This window comes from Petromyzon marinus, chromosome 1, assembly GCF_048934315.1.
Source record: "Petromyzon marinus isolate PM22_M1 ecotype Great Lakes invasive population chromosome 1, UKy_Petmar_22M1.pri1.0, whole genome shotgun sequence".
NCBI lineage: Eukaryota > Metazoa > Chordata > Hyperoartia > Petromyzontiformes > Petromyzontidae > Petromyzon > Petromyzon marinus.
In genome coordinates, this window is record NC_133667.1 from 37,107,677 (window position 1) to 37,127,777 (window position 20,101).

The 20,101-nt window shown below is 54.5% G+C and overlaps 1 protein-coding gene across 20 annotated transcripts in view; it reads right to left on the reverse strand.

The window, feature by feature from the left end:
• The window catches only part of LOC116941111 (inositol hexakisphosphate and diphosphoinositol-pentakisphosphate kinase 2-like), a 38,697-nt gene that overhangs the window by 11,168 nt on the left and 7,428 nt on the right, over positions 1 to 20,101 (reverse strand). For 9 of the 20 annotated variants that reach the window (XM_032951806.2, XM_076067807.1, XM_032951788.2 and 6 more), the window contains exons 6-26: positions 19,857 to 19,958; positions 19,527 to 19,688; positions 19,285 to 19,406; positions 18,502 to 18,603; positions 17,655 to 17,741; positions 17,218 to 17,293; positions 16,638 to 16,747; positions 13,884 to 13,949; positions 10,976 to 11,061; positions 10,358 to 10,483; positions 7,645 to 7,689; positions 5,157 to 5,278; positions 4,706 to 4,888; positions 4,142 to 4,283; positions 3,611 to 3,834; positions 2,894 to 3,021; positions 2,072 to 2,186; positions 1,648 to 1,755; positions 1,339 to 1,455; positions 1,035 to 1,199; positions 529 to 675 (exon numbers count right to left, since the gene is read on the reverse strand). In XM_032951806.2, the coding sequence (XP_032807697.1) occupies positions 529 to 675; positions 1,035 to 1,199; positions 1,339 to 1,455; positions 1,648 to 1,755; positions 2,072 to 2,186; positions 2,894 to 3,021; positions 3,611 to 3,834; positions 4,142 to 4,283; positions 4,706 to 4,888; positions 5,157 to 5,278; positions 7,645 to 7,689; positions 10,358 to 10,483; positions 10,976 to 11,061; positions 13,884 to 13,949; positions 16,638 to 16,747; positions 17,218 to 17,293; positions 17,655 to 17,741; positions 18,502 to 18,603; positions 19,285 to 19,406; positions 19,527 to 19,688; positions 19,857 to 19,958 (2,535 nt within the window). Of the gene's footprint in view, positions 1 to 528; positions 676 to 1,034; positions 1,200 to 1,338; positions 1,456 to 1,647; positions 1,756 to 2,071; positions 2,187 to 2,893; positions 3,022 to 3,610; positions 3,835 to 4,141; positions 4,284 to 4,705; positions 4,889 to 5,156; positions 5,279 to 7,644; positions 7,690 to 9,421; positions 9,464 to 10,357; positions 10,484 to 10,975; positions 11,062 to 13,808; positions 13,836 to 13,883; positions 13,950 to 16,637; positions 16,748 to 17,217; positions 17,294 to 17,654; positions 17,742 to 18,501; positions 18,604 to 19,284; positions 19,407 to 19,526; positions 19,689 to 19,856; positions 19,959 to 20,101 lie in introns of all 20 variants that reach the window. The other 11 variants (XM_032951872.2, XM_032951863.2, XM_032951924.2 and 8 more) reach the window with 7 other exon arrangements.

Sequence of the window (20,101 nt, forward strand, 5' to 3'; positions counted from 1 at the left end):
AGAACAGGAGGGCGGTGGGGCAATGGGGATAAATTTAGCAAATTAACTCAAGGCATCAACAACAACAGATTCCACAGATTATTGTTCACGTGCACATGCGTGCACGCACGCCTGTACACTCACTCGCACTCGCTGGAACTGGTTACACGGTGACAACGCCATCGTTAGTGTCAAGGTTATCTTGTCACAGCAAGAGCAGCCAGCAACAAACTCAACGAGCCATCGCAAACGTTTCCGTTACGTCACGGACCTCCGTTAGCCACGGCAACCTCTGGGTGGTTAACGAGCGCCGGCCTCTAGCCATGCAAGCGGCACGCCCGCCGCCTCTCACCGCACACATGCCAAGCACAGGGAACCACAACCGTGACCCGCTACCACTCCACGCGCGCCGCGCCGTCCACACGACGCGGGAAGGGTTGAGCTTCTCTCGGACGTCGGCCGCACGTTGGCAGCGAGCGGGAGTCAGGGATTGCGTGCGTGCGCGAGAGGCGGGAGCGGGGCAGAGCGACGGGGACACAACGCAGACACCTGCTGCCAGGAGGCGAGAATGGAGGAGAGGGCGAGGGATTTTGGGGAGCCGGGGGCGGGGTATTCGGCCGACGTGCTACGGAGCCGCACGGGCGCCACCCACACGCAGCCCGGCTCCGGGCTCAAGCCGCCGTGCAGGGGGTCGTCCTGGGGTCGGAGGTGAGACAGCGATGGGCAGAGATGGCGGAGAGCAGAGAGAGATCCAGGGAGAGGGGAGGACAGAGGAAGAGAACGGAGACAGAAGAGCTGGGTTTCTCTCAAGGGCAACGCCGAGACACTCGGCGCGGAGTACGGACCGTGGCTCACACCACACCACCCCGCTAGGGTCACTTCGTGGCATTCGTGTCTGTGAAACACGTGTGGAAATGGATGCTAGGCATGCACGACATACGGCCCCCATGCGCAGCGGATATCATTACAAAACGTTTCTATGCATTCCCTTTCCAATCAAAAGTGTCGGTTGTGTCTTGCGGGAGGCAAGTGGTCAGGTGTAAGAGGTGACTTACTTCCAAGGAACCGACCTTCCTCGACTTACAGAGGGGTGATCTACGATGGATGAATATGGGGTCAGAGGTCATAGGTCGGCACACCGTGGCATTGTCCACCTCGTCGCGAGCGAGTGGCGCCGCGTCCGGGTCCGGGGGGCCTTGCTGTGGGGGGGCTCCCTCGCTCTGTGGGGGGAGGAACGAGGGATGCGTGGGGGGGGTACAAGCAAATACAGATTTTTATGAGCAGACTCACCTCGCCGAGCGGTGCGCGTGAGATGTGCCGTGGGGGTAGGGGTTGTGTCGGGGTCGGGGAAGGGCTGACCTCACGGGAGGCCGGCCTGAAACCTGACCCCGCCGGGTGGCTGCGCTCTCCCTCGGTGCCCTTGACCCCAGGGCTGAAGTGCAGCTCCACGTGGAAGCGCTCCTCAGAGGACGGGTCCTGCACGCCAAGCGTTGTGTCACGCCGCGTGTTAAAATACCGCACATCACCAACACGACACTCGTGACGACCATGACAATACGTCACAGCACACGACGAGTTCACAAGAAGGCACGCACCAAACACCCAAACAGCACCCATCCTCGCGCACGTCTAGGAGCGCCAGCTAGACCAATATGGGCAGCAAGCTACCTTGTTAGGGTCTTCATAGAGCATGATGACGATTTGCGTCATGTAGTTCAGCTCCGTCACCTCGCTCAGGTAGTTCATCGCGCGCATCCACTGCTCGTCCTTCTCCTCCTGTACCACCACACACATCGCCACCAAACTCAGATTCACCAACAATACCACACGCTCACATTCACTATCATCAACGCCACACTTACATTCATCATCACCACCACACACATTCACTACTATCAATAGCCACACAACCCCACATACACACCACAAACGCACCAATACACCCGTGCATCACCACCACCACAAGCACTCTGATAACATGCACAGCTTCTGAGGGCAGCTAGGTGTGCAGTCGTGAGCATCCATGTGTGAATGCTCGCCACGTGTGCGTGCTCGTGCTCACTGCCATGCGTGTGCGCATGTGTGCACTCACGTCGAGCAGCCCCCCGTAGCGCAGCAGCGACAGCAGCGAGTGCATGTGGCTCTCGCTGGTAAAGTAAAGGCGCGTGCGCACGTGCCGCTCCGGCGACATCACACCGCGCGAGTACCTGCGGCCAAGCACACGGCACGCACCCACGCTCGCACCGCCGCTCTCGACACGGGCACGCCGCCGGCCTGCCGCTAGAGCACGGGCCTCACACGGGCCACGCGGTGGCCGCTCGGCAGGCGGTCCTACTAGCTCAACCTGACGAGGAGTGGGTAGCGTGCCACATCACGAACCCAGGATTCCCGAGTTCAATTCCCACTCACGACCAACAGCAGTGGCCAACATGTGAACTGATCATCAGCTTCTTCTAGGTCGACTCAGCTTTAAACAAGTACCTGGTAGCGTGGAGTTTGAAATTCTGGCCTGAACAGGTCCTCGCTCACAGGACTTGCCGCTACAGTCTGTGAGGTTTACAGGGATCTCTGTATCCTGTTCGTACCTCTACATGTGTGTCACTCCGTGTGCGGGTGCATAGCTGTGCGTGGGTATGTATCTCTGTGTGTATCTATGCGTGTGAGGAGCGGTGGCACAGCGACTTCCAATTTCCGCTGACGGCCGTCAGTGACAAATATCTGAACCAGTCCCGGGACTCTCCTGGGTTAACTCAGCTTTAAATGAGTAGCCTCGTGTGGTAAATAAACATCAGCGCTGGGGAAAGAAAGGGGACCGGGCCACCCCCTCGTGCGCCATGCCGGCTTTCAACGGTGCTTTGTTGTCGTGGTTCGTGTCCACGTGCGCACTTCTCTCAGTGCATGCGTGTGTGCTTACAGTGGGTGCAGCTTGTTGACCGTGTCGTCGTCCTGCGTACGTTGTAAGTCCGACCGGATCTTGCAGATGAGTGGCTGGCAGTAGCTGAACGCAATGTCCAGTTTCTCCTCGCGGCTCAGGCCATACTCCTATGGCAGCCGGCGGAACACATGCATGCACGGCACAAGTCTGGTTTAAAGTTAATTTTGTTTAACCAGGTGAGAAGTCAAGAGACCAGGATGAGTCTCATTTGCAGACCCAGGTCACCAAAATGACCAAAGCTATTTAAATAATTTCAAGTACAACAATGCAATAAACATAAATCAGAACAAAGCGACCGTGGCACACGCCGAAAATATTGCACATATCAACACCGGCAGCCTTTCCCGTCTATCCTGCAGTGTCCTAGCAACACTGCTAAGTGACGGAAAGGGCGTCTGTTGCTCCACAATCGACGAAGAAAACAAAGCCATGGAGCTACGTCAGGGCCGAGTGCTTTTCCGTACGCGTCAGTTAATCAGGAGCTGTCGAGTTCAACGTGCCCTGTCGTATCCAGGATTCATCACCGCTATAATTAGCATCGGCGATCGTATTTCTATCGTGCTGTTCGTATTCAACACGTGTCGTCGCACACCAGTCAGCTGCGTTGAGATCAGCTCCGCAAAGGGTAAATCATCTCATGCACACGCACACACACACGCACACACATACATGCAAGCAAGCGCGTCGCAGCCGCACCTGCGGAATGACGATGTCCGCCAGCGCCTTGGACAGCAGGTGCAGCTCGGTGGTATCCTCCAGGGCCAGTGCGGCGTTGTGCTGCGTGTCGTACTTGATGCAGTCGTAGATGTCGGGGATCTTGCTGATGTCGTAGCGCCCATTTTTCAGCTTGAAGTCCCTCTCCAGCTTGCACCAGCGCCGCAGCATCAGCTCCAGCGTCTCGCTGTGGTACAGCTGGATGTCTGCAAGGAGGGAAGCAGTGCCAAGCTGATGGAATGGTGCTGGCACGGAACGTGTGCTTGGTGGCGGACACGCAGCTTTATTACATTTCACCGTGGCATGATGACATGCGAGTTTCTTCCGTCTCATAACTTGCTTACTTGAATACAAGATCACACTCACAGCACGCATGCCCACACAAACCCACGTGCCCACACACACAAATCCACGTGCCCACACACACAAACCTACGTGCCCACACACACAAACCCACATGTCCACACACACGAACCCACGTACCCACACAAAACTACGTGCCCACACACAAACCTGAAGACTTTGGATCCTCCATGCGCTTGCGGATCTGGGAGGTGAGGCTCTGGATGAGTGTGTACACCTGGTTGCAGGTCTGCACGGGGTTCCGGATGGAACGCATCGACGCAATGACGGAGATGCTGCCTGTGGGAGCCAGCTGGGCACGGCCACCAAAAACACAAAACACCGTGGCACGTTAGCACACAGGGACCAGCCTAACCACCATCAGCAGCTCATGATAGACAACATGAGCGAGCTAGTATACACGGTGGTGGTGGAGAGTGCGCATGTGGGTGAATGAAGTGATGGTGGTTGTAAGGGGTGAGCAAACAGGTATGTATGTTATTGGTGAGTGAGCAGACAGTTAAGTGTGTTGTTGAAAGTGGTGGTGGTAGTGAGCATGTTGTCAGTGGTGGTGGTTAAGAATGTTCAAGAATGTTTTTGTTGTTGTTGTGAGTTTATGGACAGGTATGCTAATGGACAAGTGGTGCGTATGTGAGCAGATGTGTTGTTGGTATTGGTGAATGGGCGAGCAAGCGAGCCGGTGAGTGAGTAGGCGAGCGGGCGAGTGAGCATCACCTTGGTGTAATCGTCATCCATGAAGTCACGGTCCCTCTGCAGGATGTCGTGGAGGCGCTGCTTGACGCGCTGCTGGCACGTGCTCAGCGAGTCATGGTCCGAGTCCAGCAGCCCGTTCATGTTGGCGCTCTTCACCATCTGCACCAGGATGGGCGTCAGCTCCCCCTCCAGCGCCAGCAGGCCCTGTGAGCACACACCACCACAAACATGCATCGGGCACGCGGTGAGTGTGCTCGTGTGATCGCGCAAGCATTGGCATGCGTGTCTATAATGGTATGCTGCGTTCGTCCGCGTGGGTACGTGTGGTTGCCTGTGAGTGCGTTTTTGTGTCTGTACACGTGAACGTGTGGGCACGCGTGCGTATCTCTACAGGTGACTACGGTTTGTGTGTTTGTACGTGTGGCAGCGTATGCCTGCACGCGTGTGCTTACCACGTGTGTGTGGGCCTCACCTTGGCGAAGGCCGCGGCCGTCATCTGAACACGGCCCTCATCAGAGGCGTAGATCTTGAGGTCGTGCCGGTAGGTGGAGTGTAGACGAAGGAGCCCGCAGCCTGGGAAGCCGGCGTAGTCACCTGCTCCCATACACACGCACGTAGACACACACGCACGTACACGCAGACAAGCTCACAAACAAGCTCACGCTCGCATACATCCGAACATACACACAAGCTTGCACAAGTGCATACGCACACATGTACAACACAAAGAGAAAATCCCACACATGTACATACATACAAGCACACGAAAGCAGGTACACAAGCATACACGCACACACAGGCACTCACACAAACACACCACCTTCAAATAAGATGGTGAATCCAGTGCTGAGGATCATGCACATGGCATAGGCAGATGCATGCAAAACACACATGGGCAGTGGCGAATGCACGCGCACGTACACACAAGCACACATAGGCGCACGCTCATGGTAACCTGGACCATAAGCAGGAGCATTTCCAACGAAACGACAGCTTACACAGGACACAAGAATTACACAGGGCAAACGGAATGCAAACACATGGCTTACACACAGAACACAGGGGTGAGTGGACGGACAGCACAAGACGCACATAGAGAACAGGTTTTTTATAGAAGACACAAACTTGGCTGATTTAAAATAAACAGTTTAACACGGAGAAGGCTTTCGTGACTAATATTATCCGTAAGTTTTTTTTAGGTTTGACCGCGTGAATATAAATGTGTCATTAAACTCACCACCACCCAACACAGCCAATTATCAAACTTTGTAATTACCAGCGAAACATCGTACTCGAATTGTAAATGTTGTGGGTTTACTCTCCTACACACCGGTGTGCTGTACTAGTAACACATTGCCATGTTTTATTTACGTGACAAACCTTACTAATTGGCTGTGTCGGGTGGTGGCAGGTTTAACGACACATCTATATTTACGCAATCTAACTCGAATATCCTCTATTATGGACAAAATATACAGACGGCACAGAAGAAATGGCTTACACAAGGAACATTGCGGACTTGGGACTGCTAAGTCCAGGCAAGCAAGGCAGAAGATGGCTTTAACACAAGGCCAGGTGATTCATACACAATGCAGGGCGTTCACAGGGTCTGTCAACAGTTCTATCCTAGAGACGCAAGGCAAGGGTTTTTCTTCGGAAACTTTGAACGTTATCCCATTTTCGAAGGCGGCAGTATGCGTGCCCTTGACTTTCCGAGTCATAAATCCTGCGGCACAATAATTGATATTGAAATCTCGACGGGTTATTTAATCACTCCCGCATGCGAATGTAGCAAATGTTTTACGAGCCGTTCAGCGGGAGACAATAAAAAATAAAAACACGACGCGGAAAATGTGGAACCTATCACCGCACAAAACGTCTTTTACTGCCTCTAGCATTACTTTCATCACCATTATTTTTATATATATACACATAATATATGGCGTAACGCTACACATGGACATTGCAGGAGTGAGTTGTATGAAAGCAATATCCAGGGGGCATTAAAACTGCGGTATTATACAGGAGAGCAACGCAGTGTGCATTGCACAGGGGAGGGTTGGAGACACCGAGCACAGCGCGCGGGCAACGCTATCACGCCGAGAGCCAGCTGCCACCCTGCCACCGTCACGTGGTCACCCTGCGACCCTGCCACTCTGCCACTCTGCCACCCTGTAATTATATCACTATGCCACCCTGCCACAATGTCACCCTGCCACCTTGTCATCCAGACATCCAGTCACCAGAAGTCAGGCATTTCCAGAGTAAAAAAGAAATCAAGTGTCTCCCTGCTCAAACAAGCTCAGGATAATGCTAGTCTGCTTGGTGGTATGGTGACCATTCCACATACCTATGACGGGGACCAGTGTATTAACAAACAAAAAACACTTGATTTCCAACAAAGTCATTTTATCATCCATCGCCGGGGGAGCAGAGGTCTACAGTCAACCAGCGACCATGAGCGAGAGACGTCATTTTCCACACGAGAGTTTGCGTGCGAAATGGTGTCTCTACGGCTGCAGTGCTGGGCGGCACTCAGGACAACTCCTAACGGGTGCCATGAGCGATGATGTGGGATGCCCGTCCCAAGGGGGGTCTGAGATTAGTACAAAAGACCGGGAGGGCAGAAGGCACGGAAGAAAAGCTCCTGGAAATGTAAATAGAGGGCACAAGAGCGAGAGTGAGTGCTCACGCCTCCCGTGTGAGCGAGCGTCAGGGAGAAGGGCTGCAAGAGGAATTGATCGTTAGGAAATGGCTCCCTTGGGAAAAGCCCCGTTAAGGCAAACGGTTGTTAAGAGCCGCCTCTGTCACGTCGCGCATCGCGAGCGTGCGCGTGTGCGTGCACACCGGGCGAATCACACCGGGTTAATGGGAGACGGAGGGAGGGAGAGGCGGTGCAAGGGAGAGACGGAGGGACGGAGAGGCGGAGGGAGGTGGAGAGGGACAGAGAGAGGGCTTACCGCAGCTGATAGGCGACTCGCACCCACACCTGCCTCTACCCTCCACTAAAAGGTCACACAGGAAAGGCACAAGAGGTCACGAGGTCAGAAGAAAGGTCAGGGGTTATATGTTTGTGGCACGGAGGTGGCGATACCGCAGATATAGCCGAGCCGCATGTCCCAGGGCACGGTGACATCAGGTTTGCCGCTCACAGGCGAGGGGGTCACATTCACGCTCACGGCACGGGGACCCCGGATCCCCCACTGCAGTGTACAATGGCAGTGCCGACAATTTAAATGTCCTTCCTTGTTTCTGATGACCACCGCCTCTAAAATTGGACACCTCATATACACACTTGAAAACCTCATATTTCAAGTGAAACACTATTTCACTTGAAATACAATTGTATCTCGATTCTTCTTTCCAAGTGCGAGCAACGTTGTTATGAAACGAGCATGGGGTGGCATTCACCCATCTTGGTAGCCCTCAGCCAGTGGTGGAAATTCCACATTCCCACGGCGGTTGGCAGTCTCTCCACAAGACGGCCACTGTTGACGTCTCCCGAAGTGGAACATACTTTATTAACCCCACAGAGTGAATCGGCTGAGCTGACTTCCAACTCGAGATTTCAATTCTCAATCATCAGATTGCCAGTAAGGTAGTCTCAACACAGCGCCGTCTGGCTCCATCCACAGCGCTACGCAGTGTTTTGACACATTACAAAACTAAGATGGATCTATTCTATAAACACACAAGCTGTGCAGGGCTCAGAGGGACCGCGTTAATGACTCAAGTGTGGCCGCTGCCTTGCTATGTCACAACCCGGCGCACCGAGATTAAGGTTTTGGCACGCAGCGAGAGAGCTGCGTTACCAGCAACGCACACCGTCGTGCAGACAGACGGACAGAAAACCAACAAGCGTCACGTGACGACGGACGAGCGGGCCAGCGGCGCGGACGGACAGCCAGTGGGGGGAGCGTTTCAGACACCACAAGAGAAGGAGTGCCCTTCCGGCGAGCAGAGCTGTCGTAGAGTAGGCAATACGTGGCGGTTGTGCATAGCAACAGGAGCCCGGGACGAGAGACGGGCGCGACGAGTGCGAATAACAACACGGAAACCAACGCACTCTGTTACCCTGGGGACAGCGGACCCGCGCGGGGCTCAGCAATTAAAGCTGTGAAGTGGTTTTAATGAGACAGCCAGGTCGGGGCAATTAGCGAATGGGAAAAGCAGCTTTCCCGGCCCAGGCACGGAAGTTCCACTCGTTGTGCCCTTGGGTCCCAACAGCTGCAGCCAAAAAAACGAGGCACAGACAGAAAACTCAGGGGAGGACTGGGCGGACACGCGGCACTCGTGGAGCCAACATAAGGCACATGGGTGGGACACTCGAAATCATGAGCGAACAATGATTGCTGCTTTAAGGGACTCAAAGGTTTAGGGGGTACAAATGCCATCACACATAATCATCATCCCTGGAAACACAAAGAGATTAATTGAGAAGAAAGCTGGTATTGGTAGCGAAGAGTTTCAGACACGAAGCGTCCAGGGAAGCAAGATTCTCACTCTCTCCTCGCGCAGGTAAAGCAAGCACAGGGAGGCAATCACGGGGACGCCCGCTCGCCCCCACACGCTCCTCTCAGAACACGGAGGCCCAATTGGCCTTCAAGAATCATCGCCGCTCGTCAAGATTCACGCGGGCATCTCAGATTGTGTCACGTTTGTCAGGCAAAGGGCTGCAATTGGGGAGAGATTAGTGGTGGAATCATCAAACGGAGACCGACAGAGAGGTTTACCCACCGTCATCTGTGAGCAAAGGTGGTGTTACACACTCCAGGGGGTCTGTGAGGGGGAGGAGCGCCACCACCAGGGGGGGGGGGGGGGGGTTAAGGTGAGCATGCCCACACAGTCACCCACGCGGTCACCCATGCCGTCCGATAACACCCTCGCCGCACGTCAGTTAGTGGAGCCCAACATGCATGCGTGTGCGTGCTGTGAAGCTGTGCGTGCGTTTGTGTGTGTTGTAATGGTGGGACGTGTGTGTGTTGTAATGGTGGGACGTGTGTGTGTGGTAATGGTGTTTGTGGCACTGAAAGTATAGTGATGATGGTGATAGTCTATATGTTTGTATGAAATTGTGTGTGATGACGGAGTGTGTGTGTGCATGTGGTATGATGTGGTGGTGTTGTGTGCGTGAGGTGATGATGATATATGTTTGTATGAAATTGTGTGTGATGATGGAGTGTGTGTGTGTGGTATGGATGTGGTGGTGTGTGTGCTCGTGGTGATGATGATGGAGTTTGTTTGGTGAGTATGGGTTGTGTGTTGTGATGAGGGTCTGTGTGTATGTGGGGATGTGTGTGTGGTGATAATGGAACATGTGTGTATTCATGTCACCACTGTACAGCAAGATGAGGGTTCACATGTCTTTATGTGATGCTGTGTGTGTCTATGTTGGTAGTTATTTACGCAAAATGAGTGCACTGGCGAGTACTGCATCGTGCATATGCAGTTTTTGATATGATTCTGTTGATGTGCTGTGTGAATATGTTGGGGAATGGGGTGTGTGAGCACAGGTACATTCACGGTGTGTGAATGCAGGTGCTGTATGCATGCATGGTGCATGCCTGCATGGCATATGTACACCGGTGTGTGAGGGTGGTGAGAGCACGGTGTGCTAGTGCGGTGCGAACACTGTGTGCGAACGCGGCGTGCGAGTGCGATGTGCGTACGTACCCTGCCCGCCTGGGTACATGCAGCGGAAGGCACGGCCCAGCTCCTCGGCCTGCACGCGTCCCGTCGGCGTCAGCTCCCCGCCCCACTTGAGCACCAACAGCAGCGACGGCTCCTCCTTGCGCACGTCTGTGGTGCCCGCACAGTCGCGCCGTCACACATAGCAGTGACATGCATGCAACCACGCCCTGCCATTAGAACCGCAACTACACTTTGTGCCACTACAACTATGTTCCGTGCCACCACTAATACCACCACGCAACCATCACGCCTCGGCACACAACCACAACTGGTTGACGAGTAATGAGGTCACATGGGGAACGTGACAAAGAGGATGGGGTGCACGAAGTAATGGGGGTCACGGAGTAGCATGAGGCAAGGGGGCCAAGCGGAGGCCAGGCATGGTTGGAAGGGGACACTTTATAAGGGCTCAGACAAAATAAAACGGACAAGGTCTCCGCAAAAATCATACTGTAGGGCGTCACCTTGCAGGAGACAGCCACCTTCTCAGGCCCCTTTACAACATGGGCTCAGGGGGTTCCTAAGGGTTCGGGGGTTCCCACATCCTGGGGTTTTGGTGGAGCTCAACGGGTCGAGGACTAGGATTGCGAGGGGCCTTACCGTCGTCCTCGCTGGAGGTCCGCGGCCGCCCGTGCGGCAGATAGGTGATCTGCACCTTGCGGTTTATGCCCGAGAAGTGTCCGTACCTGCACACGGGCGCGGGTGGGCGGGTGAGAGGGCGGCGAGGCCCCAGGTCTCCCATCGCTGTCGGATCGGCATCACCGCGTGCGGCGCGCCGAGTGTGGCATACGTCCCGCACAGCCCGCGGGTCACGAGTGTGTGTGTGCGTGCGGTCACTACACGTGTGTTTACCGTCACCAACGCACGTGTGTGGTCGCATACGCGTGTCTGGGTGTTCTCACGTGACCAGTCATGTACACGAGTTGGCCGTCACGTAGACGAGGGCGACGATCACGTGAGTCTGGTGATGGACATGTGTCAAGAGGCAGTGACATACGCTTGCTCTTGCCAGCTCGTCAATGTGGAACGTCGTCAAACGAACCTCAAATGTCACTGGACGTGACAAGACAGATATTATAAATTTGTCAAAATATGCCACTCGACAATTTACCAAGCGTTATACTCGGTAAGCTGAGTCAGGTTCCTGAACCTGCTGTGAAGAACGGCCATTGCCCGAAACTCCGTTATCTGGGTGATACTGCAGGAGCAGTATATCTCACGAAACAGCGTCTTAAAGTGTATCGAAATCTCTCAATAATCTGCATAAAGACCTCATCCCAAAAAGTCGGTGGATTTTTTCGCTCATCGCTGTCAAAGTCTTTGTTGCTGGAGAGATCCAAAAAAGTCACTCGATTCGTCACGAAAACGATCACCGACTTGGCAACACTGGCCCGTGTGATGGTGATGGTCATGCACCCGTGGGCACGGTCACGTTCACACGTCTGCGGTCACGCGGTGGGAGCTACGGACACATGGAGACGGTGCCAAACGCGTGCGCAAGGTTTTGGACACACGTGAAGAGGTCACGGGTGGTGGCAGTCACGTGAGGAGGTCACGAGACGTGGCAGTGGTCACAGCAGGGGGCGTGTAGTTGTGGGCGCGTGCGTGTGCGTGTGCGTGCTGCAGTAAGGACGTCACCGCGGCTGGAGGGGGTTAAACGATCATCACTTCACGACTGAAGCTTTACTTAACATGGGTTACTCACGGCATCTCACACCACGCATACGAGGAACGTTAACTTCGGTAAGGGAATATAATGCATCAGTTCCAAATGTACAACAAGTGTTAATCATAATAATATTATATCGATGTTGTTATAGAAGGCCACACTGCAGGAGTGGCTGCAGAGCAGCCCTGTGTTTGGTGACTGAGGGAGTTGTGATTGGGGCTCCTTACATGACACCGCACACTGTACACTACACCCACTAAAGCCTGCAAACCACACATCGCACCCTGCACACCACACCCTGCACACTACACGAACACACCACACCCTGCACACCACACATCACATACCATACCCTGCACAACACACACTACACACCGTGTGGGTACTGTGTAAGGAGCCCCGCATTCACCATTTGAAGTTGAGGGTGGCCAGGGTCGGGACAGTACCAGCTCGGTGTAATGTGGGATGGGCCGAGGGTGAGGCGGACGCACTTATATTGAAGGGGAGGTGGGGGGACAGTGGTCTGAGACAGAGGCCAGGCAATGGGGGAGCGATGAAGAATGAATGGAGGCATGAAAAGGGGCAGAGGGAACACGAGAGGGCATGGCATGACATGACATGTCAAGACAACGTATCACAGTCACTGGTGAGAGTGGGCAAGACTGGCAATGAAACTGCAGGGCAGGGCACCGACGCAGGGTGGCAAACGGGCAGGGAAAAAGCACAGTTCACAGCACAGCATGGGAATGGAGTGGTGGGGGATGGGGGGGCAGGCAGGGCAAGACAGGGCAGGGCAGTGTGGGCAGGACATGCAGACAGCCACCGCTGGCTTATACCATGGAAAGCACAGCCGCTCTGGAGGGGCACAGCGCACGCATGGAGACGGGGGGACAACGGCCAGCAGCCAGTGCTCGCGTGGTCAACACAACAGCCAAGATGGAGCCGCCTCCAGCGCCACAACCTCCATCCGCTTCCCGCCTCCAAAGAAATCCACTCCAGGTTTCCCTCTGCCTTTCCTTAACAAGATTCAATTCACATCGACTTGTAAACGCTGGGCGAGTAGGGCGAGCTGCTCAGTTTAATGCAGTCGAATTGTAACCGTATTAACGGCCAATTAAGCTGTCAAAGCAGACGTAACGAGCGGTGGCAGCGCTGCGATGTTGCTGTCGAGGCAAGATTTAGCAGCTCTGACGCCGTCAGCTCCAACGGAGGCCGACACGAGACGTCCGGACTGACGAGGAGGCGGGGGTCTGCGAGGACCGGAGCGCGGGAATCGGGGCTTCACGCACGCTCTGCGCCCTGGAGCCCCACCTTATCCAGCTCCATCTCATCCAGCCCCGCCTTGCCCTCAACCACGTCATGGGGTTGAACGGCGCTGGTGGGACGGTAAAACCTGGAGTGGACTTTACAATGGTAAATTGGGAGCCGGAGCCAACGGCACTTGGCCTGGCATGTGACACCCACGGGAATGGCCGTGTCAATAGCCACTCGACGGCATGGCGTATGTGTGTGTGTATAAGCACATACACATGCGTATATACACACACACACATAAATGAGTGTACCGTCACAGTACCTCGGGATTGCAGAATATTACGGTTACCATATAATGTGCAGTCGCTGTTAACACAGGCACAGCATTTTTCTACACTCGCTGGAGGCAGGACTAATGAAACCGTGAATTTGAGAGGTCAGAATGTGAACGGGGAGAGACGGCGAAGGGAATGAGCACTGATGAGGGTTCATTTTAAAGAAGACACCTACCAGCAGTCAAGTTTTCCATGGTATAAACTGACAGAACGGCAAAAAAGCCACAGTCATTACAGAGAATGCGGAAACCTTTCGCTGTCGACAACGATTGCAGACTCTGCGAGGTCACACTGGCAGCCTTTAACACTGGTCTCCCTTTGCAGGGGAGAGGGGGAGAGGGGGGGTTGTGGGCAGCACGGCGGGGCAGTCAGAACAGAGGAAGCACGGGGACGGGGTAGGGGGGTGCCGGTGAGTACCACAGGGACCCGTCGAGGGGCACCGGCACGGCGGGGGGGGGGGGTGTGTAGGGGGCAGTGGCGGCGCAGGCACAGAGGCCGCCAGTGCTCCGGGTGGCGTCTGAGCAACACGTGATTCGTTAACCTTGGGACGTGGGCGGCAAAGACGCACGGGGGTCGGCGGGCAAGGTGCGCGCGTCGCTTTTTAATGAGAATGGATTCTATGACGTAAAGGGGCGATCGTTAGTGGTGGAGAGAGTGACGCGGTGGAGAAACGCGACCGGCCCACGTGTGGGACCCTCCCCATGGACGGGGGCGAGCAGCCAACGGGGCCCCGCAAATAGAACGCGCGGCCACACGTCCGCTAAATGCGGCGTCGCGCGTCACGTTGGCCGCGCTCGCTACCGCTGAAGGCGCTTCTTTACCTGGGAAACGTAACCAAAGAAAAGCGTGGACAGCACAGGGAGTGTGAGACGGGAAGTGTGGGAGGTGTGGGGCAGGGAGTGCGAGAAAGAGAGAGGAGAGAGTGGGAACAGGGAATGTGGTGTAGGGAGTGCGAGACGGCGAGTCTGGAGTAAGGAGAGTAGGGAGTGTGCGAGAGTAAGGTGCATGTGGCAGTGGTGTTAATCCATAATACCACTGTGGCGCAACCTCTTGCCAATGAGACTTTGAAATTCGTGTGGTCTCAAAGCGCACCTAACCTGGCACAAGCACCGTTAAAATGTCACGGGCGTTAAGTGGCGAAATTGTGGTTGTGGACAGTACAGGGATGTGAAAATCTAAACGCTCAACAGCACTGTAAGTGCTGAAAAAGCAGACAAAAGCACACGCACATATAAAACACACACGCACACCACACACACACCACACACAATATGTGTATGCACACCAGTGCTCTGCTAAAACTGGACACGAGGCATCCCAAATGGCTAGTTATTTCCTTCATCTGCCATTAACGGCCTTGTTTAATGGAAGTGGCTCAGGATAATTAGCATAGTAATTTCTTTCATAATTATCACGTTTGACTCAACAATGTCCCGGTTGCCTGGGCAACTTCATTTCGGAAGCTAAATGCTGATGCAGTAGTGTGCTCCACGGCACAATGTGAACGCGCATATGGTAATTATCATCTCACCACATGACATAATTACCATGCAATCAAGCCCTCGGGGTCACCGTGCAGGCAGCAGCAAGGACATCGACATCTCTCGTGGCTGGCATCTTCGTTGAACCAGCTGGCACCACGCACGCCCAACAGCCAAACACGTGGGCCCCCAATCACAACCACCACCGTGCAAATGCCACTCGTCAACCGCAACCGTGGACGCAGCGACCGTGACCACTAAAGTGCCGTCCGCGACCGCAGTGTTCGTTCTAAACAACCACAAGTGTGCAGGCTTTGACCACCAACCACGATCACACGGGGAACTAACCACACACCGCACCCACTCGAGCGACAGCCCTCTGACCGTGACGCGCTAACCACTCATGCGAGATCTGCACGGCTTATCAAGATGGGTCCTTGCTGTGGCAGGTATTTCCTGCTTGGGGAGGTATTTCCTGTTTGGAGTTGTTCTCTTTTGTCAACAGAACAGACGCGGAAGATGCGGACACCTAATGCATCAAGTGAAAAAAATCAAAGACGCTTCTATCTACGACTGCGGCTACGAACTCCAAACCGTGGACCAAATAACCTGGCACAGCCTCTAATATAACACGTGACGGCGGAGGGTGGGGTGCGTCTGCAATTCACCAACTGTCAAAGCAACCGAACAGCTGAATTACTTCCAAATGAACATCTAACGGCTGCGCTGCTGCATAAGGCACATAAAAAAACTGAACAAACACACGCAAAGTAAATGTCCCTTCCGATGAAACGGTCCCTGTGCGTTTTGTGACATGATCACACGGCAATCTCAGCCAGGGGCTGATGGGAACGTCTCGCTCCGTAACAATTGCAGGGAGGCAGTCGGGCACGCCACGTTTAATGAGAGACGTTCCATGCACGAAGGCGCCAAGCGCAGCGACAGTCGCCCCCCGGGTTCCCGCGGCGCTCGAGCTCCCTCTTTCGTTTGGGGTGGTTCAAACAAAGCGAGCTGACTTACGTTCGAGAAAACGTTATCTCATTTAACGCCAGTGAACAAATTGTGCAGTAAATTCTATTCCTCCTGTAACGTAATAGTCATGCTGTGATCACGTTTTATTCTCCTTGCTGTGTTTTCTCTTTATCCCACAGAGTAAATGTGGTGACCAAGGTCACTCTTGCAAATGAGACTCTTCTGGTCTCTCGAGTTCCCACCCGGTTAAAACAAAATAAACTCAAGTGGGACGCGTTCGAGTGGGTGGACGCGTGCTAGTGTGTGTGCACGTGTGAATCAACTTGCGCACGTTACGCGATGGGCATGCACACGCCTTGCAGGTGAGCGATGTGTGCATGCGCGCACACACGACCGCAACAGGGCACGGGTGGATGCTCGTGCGCGTACGCGCGTGTCCGAGTGCGGCTCTTGCCCAGCATGCCCACGTGCCGCGTGCACGTCAGCGTGACGGCGCGTACGTGCGATGTGCTGCTGCGGCTATGAATCGCGAAGCGCGGCCGCTCACTCACATCTCCAGGACGGTCTTGAGCTGCTCAAGCTTGGCTTTGTTCTCCTCGATCTCAGTGTCGTTCTTTTGGTCGAACTCAGACAGCAACAGCCGTGCAATGTCGAGCACCTCCTGGGGGTCACGCCACCACTTCCACGTTACACGCCGCGCCATGCCGTGCCACACTGTGCCACACCGTGGCACACCGCACCACGCCCAACTCCACCATGCTGTGGCTCCATGCCACACCCCAAGCGATGCGCCAAAATGTGTAAATTAGTCGTTCACGATAAAACGCAGGGCCACACACCGCACTGCGCAACACTCCGTGGGCCAAACCGCCGTTCCACAACACAACATGCATTACGCACTAGGCCACACCAACGATACACGCTACCACATTCAACAACACCCTGTGTGTGACACACCACACCACAATAAGCCACAACAACCATCTTCACCAACCGCAACAACCATTACACGCAACATTACACATCGGCGGCATACCACACATGTGGCACCAACTACAACTGCTTTACGGTGGCGGTGTGGCACAGCTGGTGGCGGTGGAAGTGCCTGCGCTGCTCAGTATGGGCACTGACCTGCAGCTGCTTGGGTTTCTTCAGCTTCAGTTTCCCCGTTCTGTGGCCGTCGTATTTATCGAACAGCTCGAAGAACCTGGCGCCCAGCATTTAAACACACGAGGAGCATGTGCATGCATGATGCGACGACACCCATTTAGCACGGGCAAGTGTTGTTACTGAGCACCTATTAAGGTGGGTACAATCAACACGCAAGTGAATGGAATGGTGGGCACCAAGCTCAACCACCTTTGTCTGTCCAGGAGCGGTACAAATTTTAGAGTGAGTTCAGGTAGGTGGTCAAGCATTCCCCGGTTATGCCAGGCACAGGTTCCCCTCAACCGCGTGCCGGTAATGTTCCTGTTGGGATGCGAGTCCGTCATTATCACAGAGTGCGGTTGTTGATTGAAGGAGCTGGTTTAATGTGGCGGCCATGCAGGGGGGGGGGGGGCACACACCGTGGATGCCGGACCTCCATCTTCATCTTCTGCTTGGGGGTTCGGTCACCGTGCCGGATCACGGCAATCACGCACCGCAGCTCCATCCTGCTCACGTGCACGGCACACAGACACGCGCGGACAACAGCAGCAACAGTAACGACCGCAATTCGCCAATAAGTGGCGATGACATAACCACAGCGCTTATGCCAGGCTAGGTGCACTCTGAGGCTTTTACGTGAAGGCTCACTGGAAGGCGATCACGGGACATGCCAGGTGTTATGGGTTGACTTACTGAGATCAATTGCAGATGCAAAAACAAAGATCTCACGTATAGCCTTAACAACCTGTTGGGGCAAGTGCCGTTAGCGAGCACCTATGAAGGCCGGCACGGCAGACGAGGGGGTGGCTGGCCAACACCACACCCGGCCGCCTTTGCCTTCCCAGTGGTAATGTTTACATACCACGATAAGTACTCATTTGAGGCTGAGTCGACCTAGGGGATACTCAGGACTGGTTCAGATAATCGTCACTGGTGTTGGCCATGAGCGAGAATCGAACTCGGGTTGTCGGGTTCGAAATGCAGCACGCTAACGATTGCGCTATCACTCCTCACAACACACACATACAAGCACACACACACACATGCATACATAGTCGCAATCGCAAACACTATGCGTGCACATGTATCACTGACAGAGAGCAACGGACAGGAACCTTGAAAATGAATGACCGTACTCGTGAGCGGCTTTGGTAATGAGCGACTACGGTAATAAGTGACCGGTGCAGCACTAAGGTTGTAGCGAGCACGGGGCTGGGGCAGGTGGTGCGGGTGCGGGTGCGGTGCCAGCAGGGACGCAGTACCCACATGGTGCCGGAGGTGGTGGGCACGATGGGGATGTCCTCCGCCTCCGTGGGGATCGACCACGGGATGTGGAATTGTGAGCCCAGCTCGCGCATGATTATATTTCTGCAACACACGCAGACAAAAGGCAGCGCACAGCGGATTGAATCACACTCCCCATTAATCACCCCGGTCTTCATTTCACATCCCAGGCAACGTCCTTAGCAGGGAACATAGTGGGTGCCGCTTTACAAGATTACGAGGATAAGCGAGGCCCACCTAATCGCAAAGCTCGTGATCGCCCTCCGGCCACCGAGGCCTTCTTAATCACAACGTACGGCGGGGCAGGGAAGCGGTTACAGAGCCCAGTGAATGGCTTAATGGAAAATAATGCGACACAAAAAACCCCTCGTATGTTCGGAGCAAAGGTTAGGAACACAGTTAAGATTATGATTGAGGGTAAGTGAGTGGTGTTAGGGTTAGGATTAGGGGTAAGGCTCGTGTTAAGAGTAGGCGCTATACAGGGATCGCACGTCTATTGGATTATCAAGCATGTTCTTGTGTCCGGCGATCGATGCACACTTGTCAGGCGGTGGCTCCGCCAGGATTTACAACCATCACGTCGTGCCGCGGTGTGTCAGGTTGCGCTGTGTTGTATTCCAGTGCATTGCGTCGTGTTATGATTTGGTTCACGGTGCTCTATTACAATGTGTTGCCTCCTGCTGTGTATTACCCATGGCGTGTTGCATTGTGCTGCCACGTTGCGTGACACCGTGCCGCGCGGTGTAGCATTGCGCCGCCGCTCACCCCAGTATCTTGGCGCAGTCGTCGTAGTACTTCATGGAGTTCTTGACGAAGCTGAAGCCGTTGACGTCGCATACGTACGAGTTGCCGTTGGCGCGCAGCAGGTCGAACCCGCACACCGTTTGCTGCGGACCGCACACGAGGATGCGACGTCAGGGCCTCGCATGTGGCCTCGCATGTGGCCAAACAGGAAACGGCCAAGCCAACAGGAAGTGCACACCTAATACGGATCATCTCGCTCCTACCTTGAAGGCCATGCACACTTTGCGGGCGATGAGCTTCTCGCGGGCATTGAGGATGACCGGGTAGCGAACCTCCTTGCCCTCGGCATCGCGCTCCACCTTCCCGTCGAGCGCGGGAGACTTGCGCGCTTCCGCGTGCGCGTAGTCCGGCCCCACCGTGTACACCTGCCCGGCACGTGTGTCGTGAATTTATAAGGGCAGACACAAAAATCCCCCGTATGGCCTTTATACACTGGGGCAAGTGCTGTGAGCGAGCACCTAAGGACAGCATTGCACACGATACAAAGGACGCCACTTATTTTGGAGATGTCTGCTACAGGAATTGTTCCCCACCTTGACGTCGGTGCCGTCTGTGGGCATGAACTCCTCGTAGATGTAGGAACCGGTCTTGCGCACGGTGCTCTCGGGAGAGTACACACTGCTGCGACTCCCGATCTAAATGCACGCGCACATCACCACCGACAAGTCACTATACACACATCGGTAGGGCTGTTGATCAATAACGATTAAGTTATTAATTGAATATTGATTTCAAAAGTCATTAAACTAATAATTTAATCCAGTTCGACTTAACCAAT